This window comes from Microchirus variegatus (assembly GCF_963457635.1).
Source record: "Microchirus variegatus genome assembly, chromosome: 11".
Taxonomy (NCBI): domain Eukaryota; kingdom Metazoa; phylum Chordata; class Actinopteri; order Pleuronectiformes; family Soleidae; genus Microchirus; species Microchirus variegatus.
In genome coordinates this window covers 17,932,520-17,946,351 of record NC_139812.1, presented here as the reverse complement: position 1 = coordinate 17,946,351, position 13,832 = coordinate 17,932,520, and the positions used below count along the sequence as shown (strand labels likewise).

General features: G+C 39.3%; 1 protein-coding gene across 3 annotated transcripts in view; it reads left to right on the top strand.

Moving 5' to 3' along the window:
* The window catches only part of LOC310934077 (uncharacterized protein), an 88,171-nt gene that overhangs the window by 14,078 nt on the left and 60,261 nt on the right, over positions 1-13,832 (top strand). For 2 of the 3 annotated variants that reach the window (XM_083897706.1, XM_083897708.1), the window contains exons 10-13: positions 809-853; positions 3,345-3,389; positions 11,643-11,696; positions 13,153-13,188. In XM_083897706.1, the coding sequence (XP_083753832.1) occupies positions 809-853; positions 3,345-3,389; positions 11,643-11,696; positions 13,153-13,188 (180 nt within the window). The remainder of the gene's footprint in view (positions 1-808; positions 854-3,344; positions 3,390-11,642; positions 11,697-13,152; positions 13,189-13,832) is intronic. The other variant, XM_083897707.1, reaches the window with a different exon arrangement.

Genomic DNA, 13,832 nt, shown 5'->3' with positions numbered 1-13,832 from the left:
TTTTGATTAGTCGTCAAAACCAGCCTTTGTGTCTTTTGTATTCCTCAGTGTTAAAAGGGATTTGCATCACTGGTTCAATACGAATATTAAATTGCATTCCCTTATGCATTTCATTTGATGAGTGAATGGGAACATTATGCCCCACACTTAAAATGTAGTTTATTTACTTCATGAAAGAACTTTTGTTCTCTGGTATTCATAAAAGGTAGATTGCATAGGCGTGTTGTTTAGACTAATGGGTTGATAATCCACAGAGTTGTGATGGCACTTCTGTTATTAAACCTGGCCACATTTTCTTGTTCTTCCATCAGTCCTATTGAGTTCTAATAAACCGGGCTTGTAATGGAGATGTGACCATGAATGGGCATCTTTTGTAATTAGATTCGTTTGCAGCAAGTCCTGTGTTAGCTTAATTTGTTGAACAACTATCTACCTTAATCTTCTCTCTCTCTTAACAATGTGTTCCTTGTCTTTCAATTTTCTTTCCCATTGTGCCGTGAAAAATTGTAGTCCTAAAAAAGCTTTTATCCCCCCCCCCCCCCCACTTGCCCTATACATGTCCTGCTCTGTCCCTTTTTGAAAATACAATTATTCAATCAATACAATGACCCTTAACAAGGTTCAGATTCATGCTCTGCAGTTGTTGGGAAATAGTATACTGATCTGCAGCTGCTGAGCCACTGTGTCAGCAGAAACTTATGGAACAGCTGTAGGAACATGGTCACCGATGAAATGATGAGGCTTCATAAAGCTACTCAGCAATGTGTGAACGACAGACCTTTCTCTAATTGTGTTGTTCCTGTCGCAGGGGGACTCGGGGGAAGCTGGGCTTGAAGGAAACACAGGACATAAGGTAGGCTATCACGAGTGAAACAAGTTCATTTTCTTTCGATGTTGTTTTGTTCCTAAAGTTGTGATTGACACGGACTCGATGTGAAACTTAAGTTTTTTTCTTCAATAAAGTTTGTTTCCGTTTCACAATTATTTTGCTTTATTGCTTTTTTTTTCACCAGTGGATAGCAGGTGGCTCTTTTCATTTTGTGATTTATGAAATCTGTCACTGCCCTCTTTGAGAAGATTTTCAAACAACAGTGGATTAAATCATTGGCTTACGTTGTTGTTGACCTCCTTGGAGCATCATAGACAACAAAGCAATCTCAAAATGTAATTAAACCAACAAGTAGGTGCCCAGTTTGCACAGGGGAGAGTTGTTCTGCTGCAGAGACCAAAGTTTATTTCAGAGCAGTGGGGCTGTTGGCTTGGCTGGGCACCCCATCGGACACAGTTGGCAGACGTCCTGGGTGGGAAGCCAGAAAAGGATCATGTCCTTGTCTCTGCAATAGCAACTTCTTGGGGATAGTCTGGCTGTCTGTACCAGTGGGGGTGGTATCCTAGTGTGAACTTAAGTTGTCTAAGTTATGTTGTCTTGGTGAAGCTCTTGCTGTTGGGTGAAAAACAAATGACTCGCATAACTTAAGACATATTTGAGGTAACATGGAGCTGTGTTGAGCCTCCTTAAGTGAGATTGGGCAGGATCAATCATGAGGAGCCACTACTTTCTGGAACACCACTCGCGGGTGTCGTTTCCATGACTTAAAGTGAGAGTGTCCTACAGTGTTTACATTTATATAAAAGAACATTGTGAGCACTTTATACATCAGTGGTACAAACAGCCTTCCCTCAATGACTTAGTCCTAAAACTGTACCCACTGGAGATGTTAAGCCCACTGTGGGTTGATATATTTGCTCATTAACCTTGATACAGATTCATAGAATATGGAGTAACATTTAATGTCACAGTTCTCGCCACTTGTGAGGACTGAAATGAGGTTCGGGACCCAGCTGAAAAGTTTTTTGTTACACAACCGTGATGCACCAAGGAAAGTATTGATTTGATGCTAATACACGATGCTGTGATTTGTAGTATTTCATAACTAATCTCCACTCTCTGTCTATAAATATGTTGCTTTATTTTGACTAGTGCAGTGCCCGTAGGAAGTATGTATTCCTATAGTGGGAGCTGAAGAAGATTTTATAGTTATGGCAATGCATAACGTAAAGGCTAAAATAATACAAACACTGTGCAACCTCATTAGGCACAACCCAAATGTGCCTAATATTTTTTTTAAAGAAGGTCAGCTCACTGTCAAAGTGCATGCTGACTATTATGATGGTGAATTTCAAGTCATTCCAAGAAACTCAGCTTTTCAAAAAACACACCATCAGACCCAATCCATATCCAAAGTCTTCAGGCAATCTGACTAACAGTCAGCTAGATATGCCTGTCACAGACACACAGACTCAACTTGCTTTACAGATAGATGTCTCAAACCATTTTTACCGTGCACCTCACTGTTTTGTTGCATTTGTAATTGTAATGAACACATCAATGTCTAGCCCCCTTCGATACATTTTGGTCTCTTCTGTTTGTCTTGTTGAAAGAACAATTTTCATGCAGCTGTTGAAATTTAAATTATGATGTATTTGACCTTCATACATAGTTATTGTGAGCTTTATGGGCCTGCTGAGGTCATGAAACTGTTTAGATTAAAATCTTACAACAACGTTCCAAAGTTCCAAAACCTCTCGTATGGTTCTGGCAGAGTTTGTCAAAAGTAATGAGGCTGGGAAGCTTGCAAAGAGTCAGTGCTCAGGAAGATTTGTGCACATTTTTAGAAGTTATTTTTTGTGGAAACAAGCCTCCAAACGCTTATTCCCTGACTACATATAATGTTACGCATGCTATCGACTGTGCTAAAGATGAAATGATGCTGTGAGCTCATGAGCAAACAGTATTGCTGGTAATTTTGAATCTGATTCCCAAGTGTGTGTCTGTAATTGTATCACTGTCTGTGAGTAAGTTTGAAAGTTTAGGATTGATTGAGGAGTGGACAAAAAGTTCTGGATACTCTTACCCTCTTGAGCACTGTTTCACTTCCTGTAGCTGCATTTATAAGCGTTAGACACATTGTTGCTCTGGTGGTGTCTTTGTGTTTGTGGTGTTAACAATGTTTATTACTATACTAATTCATGGCCACGTCATTCGTTACTTGTTTAAAATTGCACATTATTGAGGATGGGATTATTAATGCATTGAGTACAGATATTTCAGGATGTGTGTGGTTGTATTTAAAAACAACCAGCTTACCATGCTCCTTTTCAAACTTGCCTTTAAGTTTATAGATAAGCTGTGTGATTGAACAGGGAAAGGAATTAAATTACAGTTCAAAAATGTATAAGGCCCCTTGGTGTAAAAGTGTAAAAAAAAAAAAAAAAAGATTAAAAAGTATGAACTTGTCAAAGGTTCCCTCTTTGCTTTTTAACTTTCAATCTTGTCATTGCAGGGGGAACCTGGATCAGAAGGGCAACAGGGAATCGATGGGGAGAAGGTAAGTACTCCTCTCTCCGGCAGACATATATTCCATACATAGCACATCAGGCAGTTCTAGTTTCGTCAGGGAATCAATTCTTATAGGCTTTTCATTTTCTGTGTGATGCCCTGGGGGTAGGAGTGAAGCAGGTCCCTCTCTGTGTGGCTGTTTTCAGGTGCCTGTCTTATCTGAAGTAGATCTAAGTGTGTTCCCGACTGCAGTGTCCTTCCGCAGTGAAATTAATTTGATATGTATGCTACAATAGACTTGGCATACTAATAGACTAAATTCATTTTTTAAATTGCTGGACGCCCCTTCCATGTCATTGCGGGTTAAACTTTATTGCATGCTCTTAAATCTGTCTGCAGTGACGAAACTAATCTGTGTAATATACTGTGAAGTTCCTTTTCTTCTGCTCAGTACAAATGTATTGGACAGGGTTCTCGCATATTTTTTAAATCCTTGAAAGTCTGCGAAATTGACAAGAAAGCACAGGCTCAAAGGTTTTGGAGAATAGACCAGGACTTTTGTAAGAACTTGATTATACTGTATACATTATCTGCTTGTATCAGAGAAGTCAAGAGGCTGCATAATCGGCCATTACTGCAACACAGCACAGTTGGGAAGTGTTGCTGTTGACTGTTACTTAGTTGTAACAGAGTCTCAAACGATGCCATGTTGGATACTTGAATTAGAGGGCATAAGGCCCTTAAAATCCTTGAAAAGTCTTGAAGTTAAATTGTAAAGAGGGTGTGGGAACCTTTGTTAGAAATTAATTAAGATGCTTCTGGGATCTGTTGTGTTGTGTTAGCCTCAAGCAAATATGGCCAGTCTTTAAAGTTTCAGTTAAATTAAAAAAAGAGTGTTTTATGTTGTACAGCTGTTTTTTTTTTTGTTTGCCCACAATGGCACAGTCTCAGTAGATGGTAGCTGTGCAGATGGTCAGCGGTCTAATAAAGAGACTTCTTTACATCACCATCTCCCCCTTGAGTTGGTAAACATCTGCCACAGACTTCAGCCTCCCTGCAGGCTGGTGACCTGCACTCTGCTCCAAACAGCATCTCAGGGAGGAAAACAGAAATGAAAACATCAAGCCAAAAATGATAGACTGATAGTCATCAGTGGAATCACTGCTCTTTGACATTATTTAAAACAATTTTGTACAAGTTATAAAGCAGTTGATCTGTGGATAACACTATAAAAAGCCACAAAGATGTGTTGGATAGTTCTCAGGATGTGATACATGTATTTAATAGAAATGTTGGCAGTACATTGTTCAGCACTGTCTCATTAACTGAATGGATCAGAGGGTGAATAGCAAAACCCTTAAATCATTAAGGTCCAAGTGCAGTTTCCTGGAAATCTCAAATTATTAATTTGATGGCCTAAAACAGTTGGTATTTTAATTTTGTGTTTTTCATCAGTTTCCATGCTGCTGTTACGCAGTGATGTATAAAAATGGAATTGTTATTTTTCACGCCTCCACACCGGCAACATCCAAGGCATTCATGTTTTTGGTCATCTATTCGTCCCTTTCCTGCAATATCTCTGGAATGCCTTGGGGAAATTATTTTTACTGTCGCTCACATGCACTTGCACTTTAGGATACGTCGATTAAAAATAGATTCAAGGACAAGATCAGCATGACCTCTTTAAACATGTTGTTGACTATAACTTAGGAGTCGTACACAGTTTTATTTAATTCCTTCAAACTCACACTGCAGTGAGCCAGTAATTCTAATTTAAAGATTGATAAATCATACATTCTACATTACTTACATCTATAACACAAGTTGTGTCTGTTTGTCTGTCTGTGAGAAGCATATCTCGCTGACTGTTTGTCAGATCGCAAATGGTTTAATTTTAGATTAGCGTAGCTAGATGTCGTGGCTGACAGTCACAAAACAGCTAGTTACATTTGCATTGTGCCTAATGAGGTTGTACGGTGTTTGTATTATGTTCGCCTTTACAATCCTTATCATGCATTACCATAACTGAAAAATCTTCTTCAGCTCCCACTATAGGAATACATACTTCCTACAGGCACTGCACTAGTCATAATAAAGTGGAATTAGAAGTAGTGGTCGTACATGATTACATATCAAGAAATATTTATGCCATATAATTATACAGTATATCATAAAAACTAAGAAACCATATCAGCGTACAGTTACTGAACCTCTGAAATAAGATTAAGGAAGTTGATAAATGAGAAAGAATCTGCTCATACAGCACAGATTTAGATATGCTACTTGCTCCCCTTTTTGTGTGCATTAATCCAAGTATAATTCAAGCTGAGGGAGAGGGAAAAAAAGTGCAGAATTGGAAGATCATAAAATCTACCATTAATTTGTCTCCCCACAACCGACCTGACTCTTCTTTGTTCCATGATAAGTTGCTACTGGCAACCAAAGTTGATGTCATATGTGCATTTGCATATGAATGGCAGGATCAAGTTTATTTACGCAGCACTCTGGAGGAGAGTGGGACCACCGAATCAGAAATGAACACTGTTCACAGAGACTCCACGTTGACAGAGACTCCACTGTGTCACGGAGGAAGAAAATTAATGTACATTAATCTTCAGATGAGACGCGGCGTTTTTTATTCAATGATGAATGCAAGCACTGGCGCTGAGGCAATCAGGAGGAAAGAGTGAGAGAGATTGTGAGCAGCTTCACACCATGGCTCACTTAGCTGACTGGACATCGGCTTGTTCAGTATTTAGTGGCTGAGATTGTGTTATTAATCCTTTACAATGAGAAGCAGCTGCTTAAAGCTGGCTAAAAGTTGATATAAATTGGTACTTTACACACATATTCTTATACATCTGAATGTCACTGAATATAAATACGTTACAGTCACAGTTTTTCCAAGAATATTCTTTAATCAGTAATTTTTTTTAATCCATTCAATCCAATCTATCCACTCTGTGAGACCTGACACTGATCCGATTTGAGACACTGGTGTTTTATTTTAGTGTGGTTTTGATCTTTATACATCCCATTTGGTGGTCTCAAATAAGCAAGGAAAAGTCGACTATTTTTTGCATGTAATACTGGCCGGTGTCTTCATACATCATCACACAAACTTGTTATGTAATGTGATGTCAACTGTGCCATTAGGGTGTGTTGAGGATGTGTTCAGCCTCGCTGAGCACAGAAAAAAAAAGCCTAAATCAATAGTGAATAAGATACCGTGTGTCTTGTAACTAACAAGCCAGTAATTGATCTACTACGTTATCCAAGAGTAGAGTAGGTTTAATATGTCCAATACCTACCAGATGCTGCACTAGATGGCATTAATACTTGTGTTTCCGTGTGATATTGAGAAAGATGACAAACAAGTGTATTTCTACAAAAAAAAGGGTGATATTTGTTGGGATTGGTCTCATTTTTTATGCAATTAATTAAGTGATTCATATTGATTGAAACTAATTAGACATTTCAATGACGAAAACTAAATGTTCCAACAAGAAAAATCACTATAACAAATGCATTACATGCTTACCTGTTCGCTAATGGTCAGTAAACCAAGGTATTACTGTTCCTCGTGTCTATTTAACGGGTGGAAAATTAGTGACACAAGCTCGATCAAGACAGTGTCAGGAAGAGCAGCAAAGAAAAGACTCACTGTGATTTGTGAAGAAGTGATGTAAGTTTTGTAAGCCGTGACATGAACTTGCTTGATAAATAACCTATTTACCGTGACCACCAGACTATATTATTACCTGATCTGTCTTTCTGCAATTAGCTCATACTCCATTTTCAAAGCTAGTATGTTATTTAAGGCTCGAGTAGACACCCGAGAAGCCAGAATTCTACGTATGAGCATGTGATCTAGTATCGTTTTGCAGATATGTGTCCGATGGGACAGGGGGAGTGCACGCAGTGTTATCTTGTGGGTTATCCAAGTTACATTTGAGGTTACATAATGTCGGGCCGAAGAGTGAAGTGTCGGAGGAGTCGAGCAGCACAGATGAAACATGATATCCTTTGAACCGGAGGATCTCTGACAGTGAACACCGATATCCTCACACAATGTCCCTTTGTTTAGGATACCACAGTTAACTATAACTAATTAAACTGTACATGTGCAGTGTGACAGACATGCCAATAAGGCATCTTCTCCAGTGCTCAGTGTCAGCGTGATAAGTCTTCACTGTACTGTATGTGGTGGTGTATCGCTGAGCAAATGGAAAGTCACAAAAGGCATTTCCTGCCGTAACCTCCTTGGCATTTGTAGGCCGACACTCAAGATATCTATGTTACTCTGAGATCCTGTTCCACGAGCCTGTCTTTCAGTATAACAACACTTCCCCATCAATACTTCTCAATACTTAAAACAACTAAAATTTTAATTTAGAATCACCCAATTAGGCCAAATCCAGGTTGTACTGTATTGATTAAATTGTGTACAGTAAATAAAAGTGACATTCACTGTAGCTTTTGCACAGTTTTGACAAGCGCGCTGACCTTCAGATGCTCTGCTTGGTAAAAGCTATAAGAAAACATGATTAGACTGCGTTTGTACATCCGTACCTCTTTGGCTCTGTTTATTTGCTTGCTTGAGTTGTCTTGGGCTGGGGAGCTGCCAGATTGCCTTGTGGCCCCACCGCTACTGGAATGACAAGACACAGTGGTGTGTGTAATTAGCAGGCAAGTGTACACAGCTCCCCACAGTGTTCTGACCTCGTGCTGCAGCAGCAGCGGCAGCCACACAGTCTGCACCACCGTATTCCCAGCCCCTTCTCTCTCCTTCATCCTTACCTATAAAAGCAACAAAGCCCACAGCTTGCAACAAAAGCAAACAATATACCCAGCTCCTCCAGAATATATCCCCCTCCATGTCACTGTGCACCTGGATTGGGCTTAAGGGCTTACGATGGAGTCTGTTTGACAGCGAGGCAGCATCTTAACAAGGGTATGCTGTGGAAGGTAGGATGATAAAGAAATACCCTTTTCCCATAAGGGGTCATTAGATGTTTCCCACTTAAGAGATAGGACCTTCTTCACAAGCATCAGCATGCATCATAATTGAATAATTTAGTGTTAGTCAGGTGAGAATATGTGTGAATCACTATATAACATTGTTCTAACTATGTATCTGCAACCATTTAAATTTTAAGGAATCTTTTTGTGGCAGTGTTTTTAATCTTAGGTTTGCCTCATTCAAATAATAACGCAATAACTCTATAAGTTCAACTGTTTTAATATATACACTACTGTTCAAAAGTTTGGGGTCACTTATACAATTTGTGTTTTCCACTAAAACTCACATTTATTTATTCATCAAAAGAGTTGCAAAATGAATAGAAAATATAGTCAAGACATTAACAAGATTAGAAATAATGATTTTAATTCAAAATAATAATTTTGCACTTTTGTCAAAGAACCAGCAAAACTGTTTTCATCTGTGCTAACATAATTGCACAAGGGTTTTCAAGGGTTTTCTAATCATCTGATAGCTTTCTAACGCTACAAGCAAACACTATGTACCATTAGAACACTGGAGACCATTTAAAAAGAACTGTGGTCCAGGTCTGTGGAACAAATATTATACAGACAGACACCTGCCAGGTTCTCAATCTGCCTCTGTGTAGTTCCCGCAGGTGTGTCCATGACCTTGACGAGGACCCACACAGCCTCACAAGGTGAAAGCAATGTCAGCCATTATGTTTAAAAATATTGTTCACACATTGTAAATCCAATCAAGATGTCAACTCTAACTTAATTTAGAAACCATGTAACCATCCAGCTCTAGGAAATAATGAAATAAAGGAAGAAATGACTAAACAAACTGATCAAAAATATTTTCAAAAAACCTCACAGTGTTTGTTCTCGGTGAAACAGACAGGTCTAAATACTATGTTGGTTGACAGGTCTTCTAATTGACAATGCTGCACTCCTAGAGTGTTACAGACGCATCGAGTTTCAAACAAACTGAATAACCCAGAAACAGCATCTGTAACTGTTGAATTTAAAATCCTATAGCTAGTCTGCTGCAACCACCACGGAATATGTGAAGATCGTGATGGATTTTTTTGACTGACTGAGTTTCTGACTGACCTGAATTTGGTTCCTGATAAGGACTTTTTGTGCCACGGGAAAAATTACTCACCACCTACATCTGTCTATTCCAGTTGCACTATACAATTCAGATGATGGCAGTTCCCTGACAGCACTCATTGTCTTGTGTCTGCAGGAGAGGGTGCCAGGGAAAAGAAGTTCACTTTACAGTATAGTACTTTAAATGTTTATGACTTACTGTATATCACAACCTTACACACTGTATAGGTAATGTAGCTTTAGGACTTGATTTAAACAAATATTTAAGTCATGAACTGAGTACAAGTACAAGCTTCACCTCACGTGAATTGAAAGCATATAAAAAGCATATAAATTCATTTATTTATTCATACTTTCATTTTCTGCCACTTATCCCGAAGGGTATATCCTGGACAAGTTCACAATCACATTCACACCTATGGTCACTTAAGAGTCTCCATTTAATCCCCAATCTGCTTGTTTTTAGGAGGACGCCAGAGTGATGCTGTGAGGTACATGGACATTCAAAATAAACTTAAAACATATAGCTTTAAAGACATTCAAAGATATTTTATAACTTTATATGGTACAGAAAACACCCAATGAAGTGGGAGGAGTTGAATCTGCTTCAAGGTTTGACGTGTTGTGTGTTCAGATTATGGTCTTCTGCGTACCTTGGCGGTAATTAGTAGTTGCCTTTCCATCATTTCAAACCAGTCCAACCATTTTCCTCTCACCTCGAGCATCAAAAAGATATTTTCACTGCCTCAGAACTGCAGATATGTTCACTCAACCTTCTCTGTATTGCTGCTTGTAAAAATCCCAGTAGATCAGCAGTCCGCACCATGTCTAATCCATTGAGTTGCTGCTGTTTAAGTGGCTGGTGAGTGTTTATAGCAGTGGGATAATAGTGTTTTTTAATTTAAGGTCCCCTTCATGATAGGGAATATGGCATCGGGAATCACCAGAACAAGAGTGCGATGACATTTTACAGAAATCCATGTTTATGGCAAAAAATGCGTGTGGCCATGTATTATTATCTCCTTATAAAAAAGAAAGTTGTGGCAACATTCTCACAAGATTAATCAATTAATCAAATGCACTTTTTTTTTTCTCTGACAGAGCCTGGTTATTTATGCCGTTGTTATCAGGCGAGCCTTGTACGATAACTAGGAGGCAAATTTACTTGTGGATCCCATAGAGAGTCAAATTGCCTCAGTAAAGTGGTTAAGCTGTCAATTTAAATAAATGGTTGGGCTCTCATGCACGGCAATAAGCGTTGTTATTGAGAATGTGTGCATACGGGTTGACGGGCCCATATATGATAGAATGTAATATAGTCATGTCACAATCATGTCATTATAAGTGCATTTCGATAGGCAAGCTTTATAAGCTGTGTATTCCATTGGGACGAGTATCTTACTCCACTGTTGCCATGGCTTCTGTTTTCTAACTGGTGTTTAACACAAGGCTTGTAGGGAATAGGCAATGAATTTGTCATGTCTCTGGTGGAGTCAGACTTAATGTGATATGGGTAGGTAATCATCTTCTGCAGATATATAATTGGCTATTAATAGCCATTCCAGCTCCAAAAATAACCATGACAAATGATTGTGTTTCTGAGTCATTTTTACAAACGCTCACACTCCCCCATCTCTCCTGTTCCCCACCCTAACCTATTTCATGGAGTTGCTGCTACTGGCCCAAATGTGTCATACCTAACAAGGCTTGCTGCAAATTTAACCTGTCAATATATGTCAAGCCTCATTCATCAGCTAGCGCTCTTTATCTCGGCTGTCCTTCATCTTTCACGTTTTACCACAGGAGGCTTGGCTTTGCCTTGAGCTTACACAACTCAATCCCACCCCCAGATCCTCTGCTTTGAGGTGCAACAGCAATGACAATCACTGTCTTTGCTAAGTGCAACCAGGGAAAACAGGGGACGGTCGTGGGGATAAACACAGCGTGAACCAGCTGACTGGGAATTCCTCGGCGCTGTGTTGGCTTGTATCGTGTGACAGACATTTTCTGCACTTTTCTTATTGACAGGCATGAGGATCTCACACCTGCATGAGATGTTGTTTACTGACTGTCAACACACTGACATACAGTAATACATGCTGTTGTTCTTTTTGTTTTTTTAGATATATATCTTTTTTTAAACCAGTCTTAAGCAATGATAATACATACATTTCATTGTATTGTATATTTGTTTTGTTCCCAGGGTCTGAAAGGTGACCCAGGGCCAGTTGGTCCACTTGGTCCCAAGGGAAACAAAGTGAGTGAGTCTGGGCTAGAAAAAAACAACCGCTTATTACTAATTACTTACCTTTTTTTTTTTAATGAAATGAAATAGGTAACTTAACTTAAACACTAATCCCAGTCTCAATAGAATGGTTTCTCAAAGAATATCATTCATAATTTAGCAATATCTTACAGCTGGTCAGTTTTTGTCTCAGTCTAAATGTCCTTGGATAAATTGACTATACTGTCAGATTAAAATGACTTTAGTAAACCTAAATTACCTAAAGTGCTGGAAATGGATGGGTTGAGTTTGATTCAAAACTGTCTCCTCTTCACCTTCTTTGTGATTTTGTTCACTGACAGAATTAGATTTAACTGATGTTTGCAATACAGAAAATATTGGTCTTTTCAAACTTTTCCTTCCTTTTAATGCCACAGTGGGATTATTTCCCATGTATGAGATGAAATGTTTTTTTCTTCTTCTTCTTCCTGTAATTAGTTGCTGTATCTCCTGCTCTTTCATTCATTTATTTATTTATTTATTTTTGTTTTTGTGCTTGTTGTCTTTTGGTAGAACTCGCCGCATAATTGTAGGTGCAATGCTCTGTCTGCCAGCCTTGAAGTTATAATGAGGTCTGTGTGTTTCTGTGAAGACAACAGAGAATCACAGAGTATTTTATCCTATTTTACGGATGGGAGGGTAGGAGGTGGGGGTGGAGAGAAGGTTTGTTTGTATTGAAACTGACAAAGGGAGGCAGATTTGGAAGCACAAAGTAATGAGTCCCCCGAATATCCCATAGCAGGCATATTTTAGCTGTGACATTCATTTAGACAATAAAATGAATATGAACTACAAGGAGTTTTTTCCTTCACCAACATGAAAAAAAGGGTTACATCGATGTGGTTTACTATTCAGTGCTTCATAAAGCACCGTTGTAGATGTGATGTGAAAAGTTGCGCAAAAACGTCAAACAGTGGCTGTTTAAGTTTTATCTGAAATGACAAAAAAGCAAACATGTGAGACAGTGAAAACTGTGTGAGATTATTACTTAGATTGGGTTACATAGGCGTCAGTAGACATTTACTTCATTCCCTGTATTAGTTGTGTGACTTCCTGTGTGTCACAATCACCAAACAATGTTATCGTACCTGCCCGATGACAACCCAGTGAATCTCTTACACGATATGGTACGGCTGTGTTTATTTTAAAGCCATTTAACAGCCCCAGCCCACCTGATGGGTCATCTGACAGTGTGGAAATCATCGCACAGGCTTCACTTCATGACATACTGTAAATATCAGAGAATGGTTTTTGCCCAGTGCATGCACAGCGTGCAAATATTGATGTATTACAGCGATGCATAATCAGTTTTATTTATTTTTTCATCACACAGACGATGAGCCTTTGGGATAAGATATATTACTTTGCAAAGAATATGTGAAATTGTGACTGATTTGGGTATTTTCGGCATTTTCGTTTTCCTTTACAGGGTGACGCGGGTAAGCCTGGAACTCCAGGGCTGCCTGTAAGTTCACACCATTTTTCATTTACATCTCATTATGCTGTCTGTATATGTATAAGGACATTTCCAAAGCAGAACCAGAAAAATGTATACTCAAGCGGTCGTGACCTGAAAAGGTAGGACAGAGCTTTGTAAATATCACAGCCTTTTGGCCCGACCAGACACACCGAGGGTGTTAAAAGCATTAGGCCCACAGAGATGGAAAGTGAAGCACTCAGGTGAGCAGCCTCTTTATCACATTTCCATCGCAGAGGAATGGGTCAAACAAGGAGCAGATAGACAGGGCTCAGTGGCCGTTCTCGCGTCGGCCAAAAGGATCAGCATGAGCAGCCGCGCAGAGAAGAATGGAGCTCCCAGACGCAGGTCGGGGGTGGAGGTTGACAGATAGTCACTAGCTGTATCCTGCATGGGTGAGACATGTACTTATTGGGTCGGTGGCTGTCCCTGCAGACGTCTTTCATTTACAGACACCTGGATAGAAGTACAGCACACTTTATGTATTTCGATCTTATAATTGGACAGGCTGTACTAGTGATTTTTCTGTGGTCCAGTGGACAGTGAACATAAATGTAGTCATTCCAGTGCACACCCAAATTGAGGATACATATGTCAACAGACTGCATGTCACACTGTCCCCTCATAGTTGC